The sequence below is a fragment of the Lissotriton helveticus genome, chromosome 12 (assembly GCF_964261635.1).
Source record: "Lissotriton helveticus chromosome 12, aLisHel1.1, whole genome shotgun sequence".
In the NCBI taxonomy this organism is placed as follows: Eukaryota; Metazoa; Chordata; class Amphibia; order Caudata; family Salamandridae; genus Lissotriton; species Lissotriton helveticus.
In genome coordinates this window covers 215,886,922-215,909,899 of record NC_136073.1, presented here as the reverse complement: position 1 = coordinate 215,909,899, position 22,978 = coordinate 215,886,922, and the positions used below count along the sequence as shown (strand labels likewise).

General features: G+C 40.1%; 1 protein-coding gene across 1 annotated transcript in view; it reads left to right on the top strand.

Annotated features, from left to right (window-relative positions):
- The window catches only part of LOC144797742 (solute carrier family 66 member 2-like), a 241,594-nt gene extending 225,960 nt beyond the window's left edge, over window positions 1–15,634 (top strand). Inside the window, exon 5 of the mRNA XM_078668486.1 lies at window positions 11,961–15,634. Within this exon, the coding sequence (XP_078524612.1) occupies window positions 11,961–12,135 (175 nt within the window). The 3' untranslated portion in view covers window positions 12,136–15,634. The remainder of the gene's footprint in view (window positions 1–11,960) is intronic.
- The last annotated feature ends 7,344 nt before the right edge of the window (window positions 15,635–22,978 follow it).

Sequence of the window (22,978 nt, the reverse complement as noted above, 5' to 3'; positions counted from 1 at the left end):
CAGGAATTCATGCAAGACAACACTAGTAAACATTTAACATACCTGTAGCATAACCATCAGTAACGTTTATTATTAAAAATAGAGCCACTACTTAGTTTTACTTTGAGTGACTGAATTTTGCTCTCTCACAATGTGCAGTTCTGCACAGAACTTAGGGCCATATGCATGAAGGAAATTTTGCGATCACAAAACAGCAGTGTCATATGTATGACACAAAAGTACCCATCGCAAAATAAGGAATCGCAAATTTTGTGATTCCCCATTTTGCGATTGCATTTAAGGATTTAGATGCAATGTAAGAAGCACAGAAAAAAGTACAATTTGGACTTAAGGAATCGAAAATTACCACCAGCTTCAAGTTGGTGGTAATTTGCAATTTCCTTGAAAAATGCACTTTTATGCATTTTTCACAGTGCCATGTGACTCACATACATGCCCTTAGGGCATGTATGTGCACCGCATCTGCCCCCATGCTCAATTCAGGGGTGTAACAGGGTGTCTTTTTGACACCCTGGCACCCATGAAATTGCATTTGCAATTTGCGATTCTCTAATTAGGAATCGCAAATTGAGAATGTGTTTCCATTCATTCCTATGGGCCTCTAGGACTATAGGAATGAATGGGGAGGTAATCCTTAGTTGCGATTCGCAATTTGCGATTCACAATTAAGGAATTTGTATTGTTCGCAAAATTATTTGCAAATCCTACATACACAGGGTTTTGCGATTCTCAAATAGCGATTCACAAAAAATCGCTATTTAAGAATCACAAATGGTACTTTTCATACATATGGCCCTTAGTTCTTTTCTGTGCCTGTGTTTTTGTTTTTACTTTATAATTGCTTTAGTGTTGCCTTTGTGTATAGAGTCTGATGTGATAACAGCAGCTTTCTACCAGTGCTAGCCAAGACCTTTTGATTTTAATAAAATTATATGTATGACATAGTAACTGAAAGGGGTGTTCAAACCTCAGCCATTCAGCTGTGGTTGTGTACAGTATGCATCAAGGGGTAACAGGTCAGCCCACTTCACTTTGTCTGACTTCCCTATGAGTTATGGCATGCAGCCCTTCCACAAGCAGCACATCCACACACAAAGGAGTTCCCTACAGTGACAAAAAGGAGTATGGTAATTTGTGCTTTTTTGAAACCCAAAAACATTTTTGTCTTTAGCCAAGGTTTTCTTTAGATTAAGGAAGACCCAGCAGCGTCCTGACCAATAAAAAGGCTTAAACTTGAATTCTCTGTTCATATTTCCACATTTTACCCTTTTTTTGTAGAGTTTTATATAGTGTGAACTTGACCCGAAGGTATCGGAGCACTTTACATGAGCACTAGTTGCTACAGAAGGACATATTCATTTTGTTAGTTACGGGGAGATAATGTGATTTGCCCAGAATCACAGGATGTTGAGCGTCCCTGCCGAAGCTCAAACCTGGTTCACCCGTTTCGACGTCAACCGCTCTAGCCATTAGGTCACATCCTTTCCCCACCTATCTCTCCATTTCTACCTCTTTCCAAACTTCTTACTATTTACTTTTTATGTCCGCTTAAAACCTACGCATGCCTGTCCTTGCCTGTCAGTTCTGCTTTAACCTTTGCACTTCCTGGCCTTCCTGCACTGGCTCCTTGTAGTTTAACATTGTCGTGCCATTCGTTGTAGAGATGAAAAACAGACTACCACAAACCTGGGTTCTTATATATTTTTTTTCACAGTAGTCTCCTATGTTTATTTTTCTTTAAATTAACGCCTCCTTCCCAGCCTTATACTGCAGGCTTTCTGATTAGGTTTTTGCTTTTATTAAAAAAACGGTTTACATTCCAGATTCAAAACCCACAATTGGCTTTTTTCGTGACAAAAAATAGGTTTTTCAACAGCATAACTTTCCCTGTGAAATGATTTTCATCAAATAGTTTTCTTCGTTGAGCTGGTTTCGTCACATCAGTATTCACCAGATTAGAGTTTCAATAAGAAAAAGCATTGGCAAGTCTAATGATATTAGCACATGATTTTGTTATGTTATGTTATGTTATGTTAAGGTTTTATTTATATAGCGCACGGCTACTCAACAAGAGTGTCCCGGCGCTTTCAGAGAGCGACTCAGCAGTTAAAAAACATAACAGTCAGCAAACAAAGAAGAGCGAGTAAAATAAAAGAAATCAGCCTAAAGATTAAAATTTTCCAAGTTCTAGTGGAAGGTAAGCCTTCTCTTGCAGACTTATATTATTATTCACCACAGCATGTCTCAGAGGCCGAGGTATGGCCGTTAGCAAGCTGAACCCTCACAACTTTCTTGCAACTACTAGTTCTCTGTCAGTTCTCTGCAGGTTCACTATTTTCCGTGTGATGCTAACATGGCGGCCTCCCAGAGAGAAGCGTGGCAGGGAAGCTGAAGAGAGCTTTGCAAAAGAAATCCAGAGTTATCTTGTATTGTTGATTGACCGAGCACAACGTCTATCAGCGTGAATATTCCCTTCCACCACTCCAGGGCGCAGCCTTGGACTTGCCTTTTGAAGAACTATTCCAACTGTCGCTGCATGGCGCCAAAAATACTGCACAGGATGAGGATGGCCAAGGAATGTGCTGTACGGAACAATCCAATCCGTCTGCTCTGCCAGGGCATAGCAAAATTAAACAGTTTATTTCTAAAGTGCTAAAAGAAATAACGCAGTACAAAGAATGATGCAACAGTGGAAATGGTGCCACCCTAAAATAACTGATTCCCCAAACCCCACAGCACCCTGTGAGTTTTATAGAATAGATCAACACCCATTTGGGGCATATTCACTCAAACTGGTTTTTCCATCTTGAAATCAAAAGAACGAGATTACACTATGATGATTGGCTTATGCTTTAATCAACCCTAGTGCAACGCCTTGGGTCTGCCCAAACTCTTTGCTGTCTTTGTATCTGATGCTTAAAAGGAGTTCACCTCCACTGTCACTGTGTCCTCCATTCACAAGCATTCACTGGTTGAGTGAAAACATTCATATTGTGCCTTGCTACCATCTATGCATAAGTCACCTTCACTTATAAGGTGAGGCACAGGACAGAAGGAGGAAGTATGCATTGTTTGTAGCAGTCTCTACAAGCTATGATGATTTATGTTAATCTCCCCTTGTCTGGCAGAAGATTCCAGAAGTTAGTTACCTGCATATTCCAGAATTATTATCATGGGTCTTTTGCTCACTGTGCTACTGGATTCGAGCTAATTGGGCCAATTAGGGGAGCTACCCTGAAACCGGTCCCAGGATGCTTGTTTGATGCAGTTCGGGCTGGACTGTTTCCATGGGGAGCAGGGTCAAGACTGATTTGCATATGGCTGGGTTCAAACTGGAATGGCATGGTGAGCAACAAAACAATGGATTTAGGCCTAGATCTCTGTACTGGGGGTGAATGTTTGACAATGTTCAGCATTCCGTCCATCGTATTTTTGTGTTGCTATAGTAGCTCTAAGTGGGAAGGGTATGCCCAGACATGAGTCCGGTGCTCACTATACTATTGGATTAAAGATAGTCTGGCTGATGAGGGTTGGTACCCTGGAACTGGTCCTAGGATGCTTGTTTCTGGTCCAGGTAGGACCTGGCCTGGCAGTTTGGGCTGGACTGTTTCCATGGGGAGCAGGGTCAAGACTGATTTGCATATGGTTAGGTCCAAACTGGAAGGGCATGATGAGCAAAAAAATGATGGACTTAGACCTAGACCTTTGTAACTGTGGTGAATGTTTGACAATGTTCAGCATTCCCTCCATTTTTGTGTTGTATTACATATGTAGGCATAGAGGCTAAAGAGATGTTGGGAGGTGCACTGATTTTGCACCCCTCTGAGGAAGCTTACTTTCAGTGCACCCCATGAGAGCACCCATGAAATAGGGAAAAGGTGATCCCAAGGGTCTTTCAGGCATTTCAACTGCCAGTACATGCAGTTTCTCAATGCATCCACCTGTAGGATGTCTACTGCCCTTTGAAATGTGAGGTTGAGTTAAAGTCTGTAGTGAAAGGTAGGTAGTCGGCTTCAAACAGCCTGTGTGCCTTTCACTAATGCACTGTTCCCAATGCAGGCTTATGTTGGCACCTGCACTGGAAGCAGCACATTTGTTGTAATATAACACAAATCCCACTCTGTGCTCAGAGCACAGATTTAAGTGAGTGCTTCGGCACAGAGTGGGATAGTGGGCTTTATTGATATTATGCCCCTCCATCTTTTCTGTAAATTATTTTGTCAGTCTGCCTCTACAGTGTTTCATTTAACAGGGATTGACAGAAGGGATACATATTGTGTTTACTCTGCTCCCCTATGCAGATCTTACTTTGTTTGCCGAGTACACATTCAGTTATAATTCCCTTTCTGGTGTGACAGGTATGTTTGTTGGTTTATGTCCTGGCTATTTACCCAGTATTATCAGGAATCCATGGCGACATTGCATTTATTATTGACAAATATAAGTTAGGGCAACATAAAGCACTGTGATAAGCTTTAAGGTGACTAAGGGCCAGATGTACGACCATGGAAATAACATCTCGCAAATTGCGAATTTTTTGCAACCCGCAATTTGCGAGGCGCTATTTTCAATGTACAACAGTGTTTTTCACACTGTTAGCGATTCTCAATTGGGTCGCAAATTGAGAGGCTCATTAATATTAATGAGCCTCCCACAATTTGTGACCCCATTGGGAATGGCAGGCCCTCCCAGGTATGGTGGCCTGCTGGGCTCAGCAGACCACCATGTCTGGGACTGCTTTTAAATAAAGCAGTTTTTTTAATGCACCCCGTTTTCTTTAAGGGAAACCAGGATGCTTTTAAAAAAGAAACATTTTAAGGTTAGGCAGTGGTCACTGGGACCACTGCCTGCCCTTACAAAATATTTCCCCTGCATTTGCAATGCGACCCCATTACCACCTTGATGAAGGGGGTGCTTCAGAGCTCCACCACAACGTTGACATACTCCAACCAGTGGCATTAGCAGGACATCTCAACTTCAACTGGAGCTGCATCGTCACCCGTTTAGCTGATAAGTCATTCTGGCAGGTAGTTAGGGCCAGATGTACGACGGTTTTTGCATGTTCGCAAACATGCAAAAACCGTCATACATCAGTTGAAGTTGAGATGTCCTGCTAATGCCACTGGTTGGAGTATGTCAACGTTGTGGTGGAGCTCTGAAGCACCCCCTTCATCCACTTGAGGTAATTATAAATGTCCAGCAGGTAAATCAATAATTAATGTTGGACAGCAGGAGTTGGGAGAAAAATTGAATCCTTCAGACTTGTTTATAGATATGGAAAGTTAGCTAATTGGTTTGTTTTACAGCAGTGGTGGCTCATCTGCCAAGGCGAAGGAGTGTCGCCCCACTTAGCAATTCAAAGCGGAAAAATAAAATGATATATAATGCAACGTTGTTATCATTTTATTTAACCATACAGGATCAATTGGTTGGGGGGTGAGGCAGGTCTGGGCTGTTTAGAGCTGGGGGAGAAGTGGTAGGCATTTCCTAAGTGTGCATGACAATTTGGCCGGCCCATTCAGGCCGGCCAAGAAAGTCATGCGCTCTTTGCATGTTCTCCACCTACGCTGCATTACAGTTGGGTGGAGAACATGCACAGACTCACAGCCCCTGTCTGAGCTCTGAACCACGGCGCTTGGACCAGTCACAACACTGTTGTAAGGCAGCTTTGTGGTTGGTCAGGGGAGTCTGTGAGGCTGTATGCTTCCCAGTTTATGCTGCCCTGGAAATGAGAAGAGGACAGAGGAGGGTGGCAGCCAGCCGTATACAGGTAAGTGTTTTTTTTATTCAGCCGGCACTCCCCTCCAAGCCTATTGTCCCCCCACCCCCGTTTGTTAGCAGGCACTACTGTTTACAGGTGCAGGAGTTAACTATGGTCGGTTTCCAGTGGTGTTGGGTGACATGTATTGAATCTTGTGGCTCTCATTAGGTTGTATACATGTGGGTAGGCGTGTTTCAAAAGTGGAACTCCTAATTGGAACTCAAGGTGCGAGCACTGCAAGGTAGGGGTAAAGTGGAACATTTGGCTACTCCTAGGTGGATCATATGGCTCCGGAGGAAATGGATTGAATTTTCACATAACTATAGAACCTACAGGGTCTTCCTTAGGAGGAATACTTGGGGAAATTGTGCCCCCATTGTCTGCTCTGATATGCTAAGCCCTCAGACTAGCTCTACATGGATAAAACTAATAGAAAAAGAAATGCAAATGAATGTTAAAGTGTATGTGTCCATTGGACTTGAAGCAATTCAGCCTGATATTGTTACACATAGTTACACAAGGTTCCCCTTGACCGATTGCTTCTTGTTGTTTTCTAAAAGTGTACACTATTCATTAGAGGCTAGGATAGAGTTTGATATGGTCTGCATTTCTTTCCAAGATTCTTCAATTCTATTAAAAATATCTACATGTGTAACCCTGGTTTGTCCCTCCTAGCATTCACAGGAGCATTGCTTAGTCAGTGAGATTTGGGGGGCTGTGAATCTCAAATTTCCCAGCCAAAAAAAGTAGTGGGCCACAGGGTGAATATGTGACGTGATCAAGGTTTGGACAGACTGTTTCCAGCAGGGTCAGAACTGATTTGCAGTAGGTGGGCATCTTGAGCTGAGTTAGAGTTTGGCATACAAGTACTCAATTGGATTGGCAACAGAGTACCTGGTCCACCAACCTCAAGGTTAGCCATCCGAATTTGAATCAGACAGACTGTAAGTTTAAAGAGAGTAAAAGTTACTGTTGTGTCAAATGTTCTTCAACAGCCCGATGGAGTAGGTGCCGTCATCCCTCACTGCCAGGATTGACCTTGTGGTGAGAGACATTAACAAAAGAAAAATTACCCCACCACCAGGGGGAAAACAGCCATGGTGTGAGACATTTGTTTTTTTTTTCTTCAAAAATGACCCACGCTATGGTAATTTATTTTGAACAGTAAAAAACGATGGAAAGGTTTAGTGGCCAACATTCATGTTTGACAAAGCCGCTCGTCAACTTTTCCTATAGTGACAGGAAGCGCCATGACGGCGATTCCTACCTATGTGGAGAGTTCCGTAGGGGAGGTGGGCATATCTAAAGTTGGCCAGCGAAGAAGAGGCAGTAAATTCCACTAGGCACACGGACATCTCTATTCAATAAAGACAGGCGTTTGGCTATATACCACACTTGTCTTAGTTGTTACAACAGGGACAGTGATGAAGTTTAAGATTAGCTTACACCATCTCACTGGTTTCTTGGAGATAGTCAGTCCAACTGTAAGTTTACATAGCAGAACCATCTGTATTGCTAAGTATTGCCACGGATGAAAAAAACTATGCGGATAAGCAGACATCCATTCTCAAAATCAGACCTGTCACCAGTGGCTCTGCCTCTTTGAAGGATGAACTTATTTTACTGACCTTCTCCCATCACATGGGACTTGGACTTTCCAAATGAATCCCTGGGGGCTAAATCACCTTATGTAGGGTGCAGACAATAGAGACGTTCCGCAATGTCAGGAATATGTGTTAGGAGTTTATCCCTCACTCATAACTCTCTCATAGGTCCATTAAAATGTGTGGGAATTTCTACCATCCCTGTGAATAAAACGGTGGCTTGCAACCTGTCTGTATGCCATAGCAGGGCCCTTCCCTGGATATTGGAATAGCATCCCACCTATTTTGGAGCCAGCCCATTGTGATGGGGTCCCTACAGTGGTAACCTGCATTGCCTCATACACTACTGTCTTGCAGGAATTCACTTGGTCCGAGATTAAATAACTTGTAATCAGTTTCCGTTACTTCCAAATCTGCAGGGATGTTACAGGATCTGAAGGCCCTTGAAGAAGATACTAACTAAAAGAAGAGATGAATGGGGCAATCCGACACACAGTCAGTGTTGTCCCCTATGTTTCAATCCAAATGTAAGTAGTGCTCCTAGGGAAAGGGTGTCAACCCACACCCTAAATATTCATAAATTCCCTGAGCACACACAAAAGGTGTCCGAGAAAATAATCTCATATCTTGTTCCAGTTTTCAGCCAGAATCCATTGTATTCTGAACGTCACAACAGCCTCACACCAGCCCAAACCAGCCAAAACCAGCCAACACGTGCAGAAACGTCAATCCTTGTCTCCGTGAACATTAGCGTACGCCGTGCACTATTCACTTTTAAAACACAACAAATGTATGTGTACAATCGTTTACATAACCTGTGATGTTTCGCATTGTTTGGAATGTCAGTGCTCGCACTATATGCATGAACGAACACCAGACTTTGAGGTGCTAATATATGATTAGCACCACGTCACTGTGATTTCCCCTGGAATGAATTATGTAAAACATTGTATTATTCTCTACCTAGCCGTGAACAAGTTGCATGTACAACTATACTGAGGCGAAGAAACACGTGTTGGCTTGGGAACTGTTCACTTACTGAAAACTTAAAAACCAATCAAAAAGAAGGAAAGAAAAAAGGGATTGATTTATTGTTTTTTATGTGTGATTAACATCTGAAACTACCAGTTGAATTTTGCGTGTGCTTGGGTATACAATTTACCATGCACACTTCAGACCCACTTGTTTTGCTAATCATGCAGGGCGTGATATCTTTCCCTTTGAAGAGCTTACATCAATATCACACTTCCACAGCTATGCACTAACTAGTCAATAGAGACCTTTCAAAAGTAAAGGCTGCCTGTGCTTGAATATTTCATTAAGAATTATAAAGCTTACCTATAGGATGGCTGAAAGGCATATACCTTTCGATGTGCTGGATGCAGCAATGCTTATATTGAACTATTGGAAACTCAAATCTAAGTGCCCTACCTTCTATCTTAACTAATTTATATGGTCCTCTACTAATTAAGTTAGTTCTCTTAGTGCTGTTACCGCTCCCCTAGGAATTAAGAGGCCACTTGTAATGACAACCTAAGAGGACAAATTTGTGTAAATTTATTTTGTCCTGTATTTTTTCAGGAGCACATATTGCCCCTGGTGTTTTTGAGTTATACAATGAAACAAAGTTGCAACTACAGTTGGAGGGTAGAGACTGTTTCATTGAACATGAAGAGACGCTTTTGTCAAGAGGTGCCTTGAAACTGCAATACTTTTAAATAGCTCGCAGGCTGCGTAACAGCCATTTCCATGCAGAAACGGTGCAAAGATTTTCAGCATAACTGCATTATTATAATTTTTGCCCCCCGGAGCGTTCCCCTTAAACCGAAGAAAAGGGAATTTCCTGGTGTTTTTTGTAAATTGTTGCCAAAAGTAGTACTACAATGACCCCCTCCCCTCTAAATGCTAAAAAAGAATCAATCATATTGTCGCCCCAGTATGGAGAAAAATAATAAATGTCTCACTATCTCAAGGGATCTTACCAGAATACCTAATAACAGGTCAAGTCCTCCCCATCATCAAAAAACATACAGCGGACCCGGCAGAGCCAAATAACTTTCACCCAGTAACTAATATTTCAATACTTGCCAAACTAATTGAGAAATGTGTACAAAATCAAGTGAGCAATCACATTGCCAATTTCAAGCTGCTGGACGACTGCCAATCCGGATTCAGACCAGGCCACAGTACGGAAACAGCAATCCTACACATAGTGGATGATGCCCTGCAGGCCCTAGATCACAATGCCTACTAGTTCTTCTTGACCTGTTGTCTGCGGTAAACCATGAAAAATTGCTAGCCAGGCTTCAAGACAAGATGGGACTATCTGGAATTGTTCAGAAATGGTTTGAATCATTCCTTGAGAACAGAACTGAAAGGTTCCTGGTCAACCAGACGCATTCCCCATTATGCCCAAATTCGATTGGAGTCCCTCAAGGATCAACACTATCCCCATCACTATTCAACCTTTTTGTCGAACCCCTCACAGAAATTCACCGGGACGCAAGCATATCTTATCACATGTACGCAGATGACACTCAGATCTACATCAAGATAACATTACTGGAAGACATAAAGAAAATGAATAAGGCTTACAAAATATCATTATACTGGTTGACTAGCAATCATCTGAAACTAAACGCACAAAAAACAGAATTACTATTATTATTACCACCGAAGAAACCCACAGAAGTGAAGGAATGGACCAAACTGATCAAAGTGCTAAACTACACCCCCTACCTTGGTCAAATCTGCAAAATCCTTGGGAATCATGCTTGATAAGAAACTAGACATGAAAGCCCATATCAAATCAAGGACAAAAAGTGCCCGGTTTCACCTCAACTATATTAGAAAAATGAAACCACTCATCTCTACGGTGGACCTCAAACTGGCAGTCCGGTCCTTAGTTATTTCACGGATTGAAAATGGATGTACAAACCTAGCAGGTCTATCAAAAATTTCCACAGATCCACTAAAAGCATGTCTAAATGCAGCGGCAAGACTCATTACTGGATCCAGAACATACAACCATATCTCCCCTCACCTAAAAACATTAAACTGGTTACCATACGAAGCCAAAATTCAACTCAAACTGGCATGTACTACCCACAAAGCGCTCCACTACAAAACTCCAAGGTACTTAGCGCAGAAAATTCAAAAACGTATGACAGATCTTTCTCCGGAGCAGACCCGAAAATCTGGAACTCACTCCCTTCAAATATTAGGAAAATTCCAAACACAGCAACATTCAAGAAGGAAGCGAAGATCTTCCTAATGAGCAATTTCCTTCCTTAGGCTACATTGTTCACTTCAGCATCGTGACTAATACACAAACGTCGATCGTGAACCATGTCAATCAATGTCGAACTCACAGAAAGCACTTGTATAGAACCATTTGTATAGAAATACTGTTACACCTTGTAATAATTGTCTTTTGCTGAAACCAATAAGAGAGTCATGTACAGGAATATTATATATATATTAATGCTGCTACTCCAACTGTATTCCAAATGTACCTCATGTAACTGTGAAGCGCTCTGATACCCAAGGGTCAAGTCCGCGCTATATAAAACTCTATAAATAAATAAATAAATAAATACTGTGCATAGCTTTGCAAAATCAACCCATTATCACCTTATGGTGTTTTCTACAGGTCACGCTTAGCAGACCTAACTCCAGCGTAAGCCCTTTGTTGTCAATATTACTCAATGATGCCCTTCCATGTAGTAGAGTATTAACTGACATATCCCAGTGTGTCTTATCCTTTTGCCTTCTGTGGACCCTCACTTAATCATTATTGGAACACAGGGACTCCCATTGAATAATTATTTAAAAAACAAATATAAAACAAATCTAAATATTTATTTCAACTGGAAGGTTGGAGCGTTTCTAAATTCAGATGAGTTCAATCATCATTCATACTATATTCTGTTTGATGCACTTGCAGTGCTCCCATTACTCAATCTGAGGAAACTAACTTTATTTTTAGCCTCCAATATAAAATTCCTTTGCATTTACAGAATATTTTAAAATGTGTATATTTTACATCTTTATTGCTATACACTTACTGTTCATATTTTTTTAATGTTCCATGTCGCAGACCCCCTGAATAGGCTTTACGGACCACAGCATAAGAACCACTAAACTATCATAATGAAGTTGTCATCTACGACTAGGCAGAAGACATTCTTGTCTCTGCAACATGCACAGTAGCCAATTTTGTATTCTTATTTCCATTGTCCTGTGGTAAGCACCAGGCATACTACATTTTCAAAGAGGTAGTGTTAGTGTTTTAGTGTTTGAAATTCTTAGTGCACAACAGAAGCTTGGGATTAGGAGGACCACAAGGTGAATGGGGTACATTATGGTGTTAACACTGATTACACAAGCAGATTAATAGAATTCTTAAGTCTAAAAACATGCCAGTCCTAAAGCTGACAGTGGGCACTTTCATGCCTGAGGTATAATTCCTTCTTAAAGAGGAACATATTTTATCTGTGTTTTAGATGCACCCTCAGTTGATTTGTACACTCTGTTTTTATTCAGAGGAATGGCAGAGGACCTGATATGCTTATTTGTCTCCTTTTTCCCTCCAGTGTGGCAATGGTGCTCTTGTGGACAGCGGGGGACACCTTCAAGACAGTCTACTTCATCATCAACGAATCTCCAGCCCAGTTTTGGCTCTGCGGTATTTTGCAGATTTGTATCGACATTGCAATACTTATTCAGGTTTATGCCTACGATCTCCAGCCACATTCCAAATACGGCTAGGGAGGGTGGACCGAATCCTACCAAGCCGCTCCAAAAAGCCAGAGAAGGACCACCAGGAGCAAGTTTCTAGCACTACTATTTATGTATATTTCCTGGTCACCAAATGGAAAGACAGTCGAATATCAGATTGATAGGTCAACACTTTGGTATACTATATTATAATTTATTAATTTATATTTGTCTCAGTTTCTTTATTTTTCAAGTTCCAAATCTACCATCTTTAAGTAATGCAGTTCATCCCCTAATGGTTGGACCACAAGGCCCTTGTTGCCTTATCATCCTTCGTAGCAGAACATTATCAGTAAGTGCATAATACAGTTTAAAATTCATGCAAGATATCATTCTTCTGAGAAGATATTTCATCTTCCTTGTCTTATATTAGAACCAGGCATTAGAACGACACTTGATAGAGTGATATGGTCCAACATATATATAGAATATACAGGTGTTTTTCTGCTAGTTTATATACACTAAATTAATGAAAGATACACTGGTTCATTCCCTCTCTCTGGGTAACGGACACACTCTTCTTTTCCACTTTTCACTTCAGTTATCTCACCCACCAGTCCACCTGCTTTACCTATTTTGTCTGCACCAATCAAGGATGTGTATAGGATAGTGTGATGCTGAAGCGATAGGCAAACATTTAACCACCAGCTCTTAAATCCTCATGCACATTTACAACTTCAGTCATAAGGCACATGATCAGTTGGTTATAGTCAGTGTCATTCTTTGAGATCACACCTTCCTTGCCTTGTATCAACAGCAAATATTTTCTTTTTGCTGGTGCCCCAGTCATTCTGGTTCATACATGCACAGCCCTAGACCCTGTGTCTACCACATATCTCAAATATTAACCTCCAGCCCTTGCCAACGCAACTTTTATCAGGCAAAGAGCACTATGCCTTACTGGAATGACTATTCAAACAACTTAGAGCAAGGCATTAAGTGCCAAAATGCCTGTGACAGGCCAAACTAAGGTCTGCAAATTGTAAGGCCAAACATTGTGTCCTCTTTGGAAGGCACATCTTCAAAACTTTAACATCTGTTCTTCCAAAAGCCAAAACATTTATCAAAATGAAAAGCCTTTTGAGTCTTCCTCTTCAGCTCCTGCCTTGGCTGTTGGAATATGAATACATAAACCTGTTAGAGAGAGGCACCTGTTAGAGAGAGGATGCATGAGATCTTAGTAGTAGACATTGTCTGGATAGGAGTGGAGACAGCCATATATATCTGAAGGACTTTCCCTGGCCTTCCCTCTCATCTCTCAAAAAGGGTGCCTTGATTTATAACTGTCAAGCCTTGGTTCTTTTCAGATGTGTCACACTGTCGACTCCCTCACATCTGTCTTCTTCCTTTTCATTTTTAAGTCTCATGCTTTTGCACCTTTCTTTACCACTCATGCACCTTCCTCCCTCCCTGCCTGCCAACCAGATGGAACGGGTGCAAGATTATTTTGGTAACAATTCCATCCACAGACCTCCTTTCTCATTCCCTCATCTTGTAACCTTGCTTTCCCAGCTCCTTTTCTCTCTTTTACATCTCTCCTGTTCCTGCTCATTGTTTTGACGTGACCCGAGGTTAGCACAACGCGCTATTGAAATAATCAGCATGACTCCACCGGCTCACAATCAAATAAAGCATTTGAGTGGTGAACAACCAAATTATTAAATTCATTGCCGACTATGCCAGCCTATATGATAATCAGGGAGGTTCTGTGCATTTCATGGCAGTGGCTGTGACCAATATGTTAAAGCTGAGTCAGGACAAGGGAGGAGTTGCTGGCCTTGTCCTGTTAGATTTATCTGCAGCAATTGACACAGTTTCATATATGATATTAGTTTCACAGCTAGATAACACTGGACTTAGAGATCAAGCCTTAGAATGGCTCACCTCCGTTCTTGATTTTCGTGATCAGACAGTAATGCTACCTGTCTACACTTCCAAGTTTGTTAACATTGACTGTCAAGTCCAGCATGGGTCATCTTAAAATCCAACATTGTTTCATATTTATGTTACAGTTCTGGACCATTGAATAAGATCCTAGTGGCTCTAATTTATGACATATGTGGATGACCCTCAAATAATCTTCAATGTGAGTGGTGATTCAGATATGTCAAGGTTAAATTTTAGCACTTTCTGAAGTAGCCTCCTGGATGAGAACCAACTGTCTTCTGCTAAATGCTGATAACGTAGAGGTCTTCTTAGGGGAAGAACGAACAATGTGATTGCAGAATTGGTGGCCAACCCCCCCTTAAAAAAGTGTACAGATCCAGTAAAGGAAGTCAAAGTCCTGGGCTCCATTTGTGACAACAACTTTGATTATAACAGCCAAATAGCAAAATTGCCTACATCCTGTTTTCTGCTTTTACAAGTTTTGCGTAAAATATTACATTTCTTACCCGGTGGGCAAACGTTTGCTGTCATCGGAGCAATAGTGGTCTTCCACCTTGATTACCGCAACACCTTAAATTTTGCTTTGCCAAAAGGCACATCGAAAAAGCTTCATAATATCCAAATTTTGGAGCTTCAGAGTGATGCTGAGAATTTCTGTTCCATTTTGGCATCACATCATCTTGTCTAACTTCTTTGGCTGCCAGCTGAGAAACTTGTATCTTTCATATCCTTGTGTATTTGCCATAAAGACATGTATTGTAGACTAATATCGATGAGAATCACCAGAAAGAAACGGGGTGGAAATAGCATTTTTTAATGCAGCATTTACTCTGTGCAATGCATTCCCTAGCCAAGTTCAGATTATTGAGGATCACTTGAGCTTCAGGATATTGTGTAGTACTTAATGGTTTGCTGCAGCGAGGAGGGTTTTGGCCGTTGGTACATACATTCAGTCTTAGTGACAGGATGACTAATTTGGGAGGAGCACACTGTACAAAATATTATAACATAATATGTGAGTACCCATCAATTGCCACCAACCCTTTTGCATGAAAATACTTTTTTCTGGAAGACAAGCTTCCATGCAGGTATTGAGCAAAAACTCACCCGCATTAAAATGTATCACTCTGCAGATAGGAGCCCTAAGCTAAAGAAAGAAAAGCTAGTTCCTTAAATATTCATGCTCTGCATCTCAATCCCACCTTGTATCAGTATTGAACGCCTGCTGGCAATAATGTAAATACTGAAAACCTACCGCTTCAAAAAATCTGCAAATGCACAACATTCAAGACTAATGTAAAGATCTTTGTCAGAAAATACAATACTTAAACCTCCTGATATGCATTAAACTCCATCAGGGAACACAATATGCCTAAATAAATATATTATTGGTAAGGTAGTTCATAGGGACAAGTAACTTAAGTGAGAATAACTTTTAATGACCCAATATTTTAACTTGGTCAGAGTAGGTGTAAGTTCACAAAGCGAGGCTCGTGACTAGAAAATGTTTGTGACTGCTACTGCAGGAATTTTGAAAACAGCTAAATACAGTATTGCTTTGGCTGGATTTTGGATAGAGGGATATTATGCTACTAATTGTTGCTATTTTGCCTGGAAATCAACTTCAGATATCAGAGAAATATCATTTTTATGAATCTGTGGCACACCTTTGGGAGACAAAATTTCACATCACAGAAAATGTGGATATCATTCGATGATCTATAAGTTACCAGAATTGCTTTCAAGAATGTGCTTTTGACATGCAAAATCTATTTGGCATTTTGTTATATTTCTTTTTTTATATTTCACTATGATTTTCTTTTCTGTTCCTCTCTCTACTTTTCCCACTCTTCCCTGTCTGTGTCTCCTTTCTTTCTCTCTATTTCACTTTACATACCATACCCGTTCGCTCTCAAGACCCTTCCTCCTCACCATCCTCAATCAAAAAACATGATGTGAACCTGTTTTCTACAGTGTTTGACATGTTGGAAGAAAAAGGTTCAGAACAAAACTTCACCAGTTAAGGTCATTGGTTAAACTTCATGGGCTCATTTAAATTTATCCATGAAATTTATGGTTACTCTTTTTCTAAAATGATATTCACACACCAACTCTGACACCTGTCACTGATTTCAGGCATATGTCCTCAAAATGGAGTCTATGAGTTCAAATTTGAACCATCAAACACAGAACCCAAAGAACACATAGTTCATATAATGTATATCTGTGCAAATGGCTTTGGGTAAAAGCAATCTATAACAAATTATAATTTTTCAGTAGAGATTAATATAGGTCTCTGTGTGTGCAGTGTTGTTTGCAAATATTCACTAATGCTATTACATTAAATCCAAACGTATTACATTGTGAGGTGTAGCTGATATTAGAGAAGTAGTACATTAAAATGTAATTTATTGGCAAACAACCAGAAATGTACAGTTTTTGTGTGCCTGACCGACTTACTTCAGGTTTAGAAGTTCAACTTGTCCATATGTTAAAATTCTCACTCACAATTGCTATACGGTAAGTCCAGGTTATCATCTGTAGTTGTGGGATATAATTGATCTGTTGTCAAGTTAAAGTGCCAGATCTCCACTCTCAAGTCTGAAAATTGGTCACTATATTATTTCTTTTTTTTTTTTCTTTCTTTATCTTTATTTCGGCTACTTTAGCCATAAAAGATACGTACATAAAACACAGGCCATAACATTTCACACATGAGATACTAAAAACAATTAAGACTTGAGCATAGGTACAAAATTCATAAAAAACATCCTCAATGATAATACATACATAGATGCATAAACACCAAGGCTTCATCACAATTAACATCTAGTAGTAAGTAGGGATCGTACACCATTATCGTATAGCAAATATAACATCCAAAAACCAAAGAAAGTACATCAAGTTTAGCTAATCAAAGTAAATGGCCAGTCTTCCTACGGGCAAGGTAGACTGAGTAAAGAACTCTACTGATGCTAAATACAATGAGTTGCAAAGTGTTAGTTTTTACAATTCTATAAACCATTAAACAAGATCTTATGCCTAAAGTATTACACAGGGGTTTGATCCACCTTTTTCTTGCTTTGGTGTATGCTTGGCAGAAAAACAATATATGGACCTCGTCCTCCGTGTGAAGACCTGGGCACATAGTGCACTTACCCTGAATAAGGTTGCCCCCTTCCAATTTTCTCTTGGACCAACGTTCAATGTTGGAGTTTATCATAAGGTTCCCATACCTGAATTTCAAGAAAAGAGACTTTGCAAGAGGAGGCTCTATCTCATCTAGAAACGCCTCAAAATAAGGTTCATCTTTAAAGTCTAAAAAGGTTTGGGTTAGAGAACCACTTCTATTACCATTAACTAACTGATTAGTAATAAAGGACCAGAAGGCATGTTTTACCATGGATTTTGCATAGAACGGTTGCCTGTCCGGACACTCCCAAAGGTGAGACAGACCCAGGATAGAAAACCATTTTTTAATATGTTTGAGCCATACTATAGAATGTAAAGAATCTAGGCCCAAAATCTCTTGCAGGCCTTTCCTATAATCGATCAGTTCGGGAGTAGACCATATTCTTACCCAAAACATGAATGGTCTTATAATTGTGTAATTGTCAGTTCTTTTCAGGTTCATGTCAAATTGAAGAGGAATCAGAGGAGTGCTGGTGGGGACCCTTACAATTGATCTCATACATTTATTGTCTAGGCCATAAAAACTTTCCCTTGTGGGATATAATTGATCTGTTGTCAAGTTAAAGTGCCAGATCTCCACTCTCAAGTCTGAAAATTGGTCATTATATTATTAATATATGCCTGATCCCAGCAAGGCAACCTAATAGACTGGATGGTATGAGGTGGCTGCCACTGTGCTGCCACTGCAATACTAGGTATAACACTTGTTGGGCTGTAAGTCCATAGTCAACTCAACTGATAGGCACACTAGCCACTAGACTGGTCAGAAAAAGCAACACCATCCACTGGAGCCAGGAATGTGATTAGAACTGTTGATATTACACTTGGCATTTGGAACATTGTCCTCAATTATCCAAGTTCAGGACCACAGTGAAATCCCTTTAACCTGCAAAGGCAGGACCTGAATCACATTTGTAGCCTAATGTCTTTAACAGTTCCTCTCTACATGGCCTGTCGAATTCTATTCCATTCAAACTGTATAGGGGAGCACTGTTGCAGTCCATGATTTACCTGATCTTCAGTATAATGATACATTTCTGTCTCTTTCTCCATTTGGTGTAGTCCATATTTCACCTAGAAGTAGCAGTAAAATAAGTTTAGTAGTATGTTTCTTTGACATTTTATCATAAATCATATAATTGTGTGTAGATAGTGGATGGCTGTGATGAAATACGTCTCTTATTGTATATTTACTTCACAAACAATGTAAGATGTTATTTATAACTATACCAGAAAACATGCATTTTCTCAGGATTAAGCTTGCTGTGATAGCATGCAGCCAAATCAGGGCATCAACGTGTTAGATTCGTTTACACTTTCAGTACAAGCTATGACTTTATGTGTATGTGTAATATCTTCAATTTGTTATTTATTTGAAACAAACATATTATCCTTTGTACTATAATAAAATACAGACACTGGATGTTATAATATTTATGTCAAGCCAAATGTACACAATGATTCTGAAAACTTATAAAAGACAGTGCCTTTATCATCTTACACTCCATTGCTTAATTGTGGGTCCTGGCAGGGGTGAAAAGTGCAATTTTTACCACTGTGAACTAATGAAATGAAACAATTGTGAAGCAGTGTCTATGTTATACAATCATGTACCAATATCTACTGAAAGCCAACATGTACCATTTTTGTTATAGAATTCTATTCAGTGCCAAAGTCTATAGAATTCAATCAAGTACAAATGGTTATGGAATGCATTTATCTACAAATGTAGATGGCTTCTAATGTACTGAGGCCTGCATTGATTACCATAGCAGACTGCCGCGATCTGACAAACTCTCCAGAACTATAATGTATTTGGGATTGTAAGGAATTTCATTGGAGGCTATGTAAGAGCAGCGTTCACCAGTGAGAATCTTCTTGCGGGAGATAATGGGAAACTGCTGCATTTGTTCAGTTCACTTCCTCTTTTCAGTGTGTTTATAATAGGTCACTTTCTAATTGTATTTTTAATAATTTATTAATCTGCTCATAGGATGAATTTCCATCAGTGTTAACCTTTGTGTTAAATAAAAGATGATTCTACGCTTATTCCTGTTTTCTACTGCAGTACACATTTTTCTTTTAAATATCTTTCACTGTACTTGATAGTAATTTATCATGGTTGTATGTTATTTTTTTTAAATACTACTGCACCAACATACCACTATGTTGACACCACTTCTTTGACCTAGAATTATATTTATCAATTATGTACAGTGTATTTAACCAAGACACCAACTGTATTAACTTATTATTAGACCCATATTGCTCCTTAAAAGAACCCCACACCTACCCTTACCCTAATCCTGATCCTCATCCTCACACTTTCCATACCAGTTAGTGTAACCCTAAACCTTACGCGAATCCTAAAACTAACCAATACTCTAATCTTAAAACCACCCTATGCTCTAACCCTAAACATAACCCCGCCCGTCACCCTAAGCCCAAGTCTAAAACTAATGTCCTTATTTTAACTCCCATCAAAATACCTAAACCATAACATTATCATTACAGTGGCGCCTATGAAGTGTAGTAAATGTATTGACTCATAGATACAGGCAGTTAAAGAGCCACATGATGCAACAAGGGCAATGCTAAAATGAGATTAAATGAGGTATATCTACCAGAAAAGTATCATATCAATTTCTGTGGCCACATCTCTGGCGAGAATTGAATACATAAGATGCAGTCCATCATCGGGCTGCCAAGATTGCGCAAAGTCTGGTTAGTGAGAAAGGCAACAGCTTACTTCTTTGTAGTATGGGAAAGAATAGGAGTAGGCTGAGGGGTGATATGTCTAAGACTTCTATAAAAGGGGTATGTGAAATTACACCTGTGAAGTTTTGTGAACAAAAAGAACCAATGTTCTACGGGTTTCAGAGAAGAACTTCTGCTATGGTCATTGGCAAGATCCGCCTTTGATCAAATATCAAGAGTAATACCAAAGCTCTAGGTTGTCATGGGCCTATTCTGAGACCCACTCATGAAGCATGTACTCTTTTCGTTTAAAAAACACCTCAAGTGACATTGATATGATAAATGTTTGTGCACAGGCGTATGTTTATACACCCTTAATTTAGATGCCCTGGACAAATCACCCTTGACCCGCCTCCTTTGTGTCAGAGAAGATCTGATAGGGACTCATTTAAAATTATATCACATACAGGTCACCATGAGGTTGGATACCTTCACATAGACGCCTCCCATTGTCAATAGAGGTACTCAGATTGCATAATAATTTTGTCACTTTCCCCCACATAGTTATTTTTGAGTGTGAGAGGGACTGACGTTTCAACCATATTCGTCTTCCAAAGGGTACGACATGGCTGACAATAGGCCCCACAGGGGACAGCCAGGCTCCTTTGCGGATCACTGACAGAATATCGGAAACAGAAATATTGTGTGGAAAGAATATTGTGTCAAACATATCGAGGACCAAAATTATTGAGAAGGTAAGTCCAAATAGGTAAGTATAGATTTACTATTCTTCTGTCCACATCTACATTAATTTGAAGATAAATATATTTTCAAGGTACATATATGTAGGGCTATATATAGTAAAACGTTGCTTACTGATAGAAACTTACCGTCAAGATATTTTTGTCCTCAATATTCTTAAAACGATATTTTGTCCCACAAGATTTTTTTCCGATATTCTGTCTCAATGCCTCCTTTCCAGAAACATCTTCTGAAGTTGAATGTCTAATAGCTCCAGGCCTAATCTACATGATAGAGGCATCCTTCCATACCTAGGACGGCGTTTTGCAGACCCACAGATGTCCACTCACACCTGCATGGTTGTAAGCTCTTACAGGTGTCAGTCAGAGCTCCAGCTGGCCTGCGTTGCACAACCATTCATCATGTGGTCTCCCATATTGCCCAGATAGGGCTCTGCAGGCATAGAGAGGGATACCCCTGTCCAGCAATTCTTAAAGCTCTGACTCAGTGCCAGTCAAAGCTGTGGCACCACCCCCTCAAGTGAGGTGGAAAGCTCTGGCCGAGTTTGAGTTGGAACTCCTGCAGTCCCAGACCTCATCCTTCTGGGACTAGGGTCCATTTGCTGGTCATTGGTGTCACATTGTACCCAGAATTGGTGAAGGAAATTTTTCAGGAGTCCCAGAGCGATCATGAGTTACTGTTCTCAGATTTTGTCAATCAGAGCCATTTACCACTGGTGTTCTGGGACTTAACCCTGGTATTGGATCCAAAACTCAACATCGAGGACAACCATTTAGCATATGACCCTAGAGCAGTGAAGTCAAGCAGTCCAAGGAGTGGTGTGGAGTAAGATGCTCAGAGACCAAAAAAAAAACAACTAACACAGGTTAATATTTCAATGTTTCATCCAACCCTGCTCAGTGAGAGCTCATGTGAAATAATGAGCTTCAAACAGAGTTTTAGGAACAATTGTAAAAAAAACTTTATTATAAATACAAATTGTAAAATGTAGTTGAACCTTTTAACAGTATAAATAAAGAAGAACTTAGTTTCTACTTGTTGCTACTAACCTCACTCTTCACTGTTGTCATGTACTTGATTGGTCCCAAGAGCTAAGTTTTGCATAGTTGGTGGCTAAGGCACAAAGCAGTAGTCCTTTCCCCAGAGAACTGTGCATTCAGTATTCAAGCAGCACTAAACAAAATGAAAGTTAAGAAACAAACCAATAACACAAAAAAATAATTAGAAACATTTAATAAATAAGATGACACATTAATAGTCAAAATATGAATAGGGAAACCAGAGATGTGAATTTTTATTTGAAAAGCCCCAAGAAAACTCAAAGCATCAATGGATGGAGTTGGCTGATATCTAGACATCAGTGGAATGGGGTCAGGTAAGTCTTGCGAGTTGCACTGGTCAAGAGATTTACCTAAGGACACAGGGCCTTATTTATAGTTATGCAAATTCCAATAAATAGAGGGCCTCATTTATGAGGCTTTGCCGTATAGCAGCGCCGCAAGCCTACCAGCTGCGCTGCCCTACGGTAAAACAAAAGGGCAGAAATGCACCCCATCTATCAGATACAGCGCATTCCCGCCTTTTTATCCCTGCACCGGTGCACAATTGGCTGCCGTGCACCAACCCAGGCACCTTTGCACCATGGTGCAAGGGTGCCTGCGTTGCGGGGATAATTATTTTTGTGCAGGAAGGGAAACCTTCCTGCACAAAAACAATCACAAGAGGCTTGTTCCTCTTTCTATGTGTGCTGCATAATGCAGCACACATAAAAGAAGGAAAAACGAGGAAAAATCAATATATTTCTCCTCGTTGTGCCTCCCTTACATCCCCCCTGGGGAGGGGTAAATTTTTGGGTGCTTCCTCAGATTTACAAATTCTCGTAAATCTGGGGCAGTGTCAAAAAGCCATGAATGCTGCTGGGAATGCCCCGAGCAACACCCATTGCACGCCCCTTTACCGCAAAAAACTGTGTTAAAGGGAACAATATTTACAAGGCAGGACTAACCTAAAAAAAGTGGCTTAGTGCTACCTCGTAAATATGGAGCAGGCTTGTGCGCCAAGGAACATCACAAGAAGTATATAAATGAGGCCATATGTATTTCTTTTGAACTGCTATCTAAAAACTGTGAATTAATCTGGGTGTAGCCAAAATAGAATGTAGGCATTGTATAGTGATAAGTCACATATATATATATATATATATATATATATATATATATATATATATATATATATATATATATATATATAATACTAAAATATATTCCCCTGGTAATTAGTTGGGACTCAGGCACTA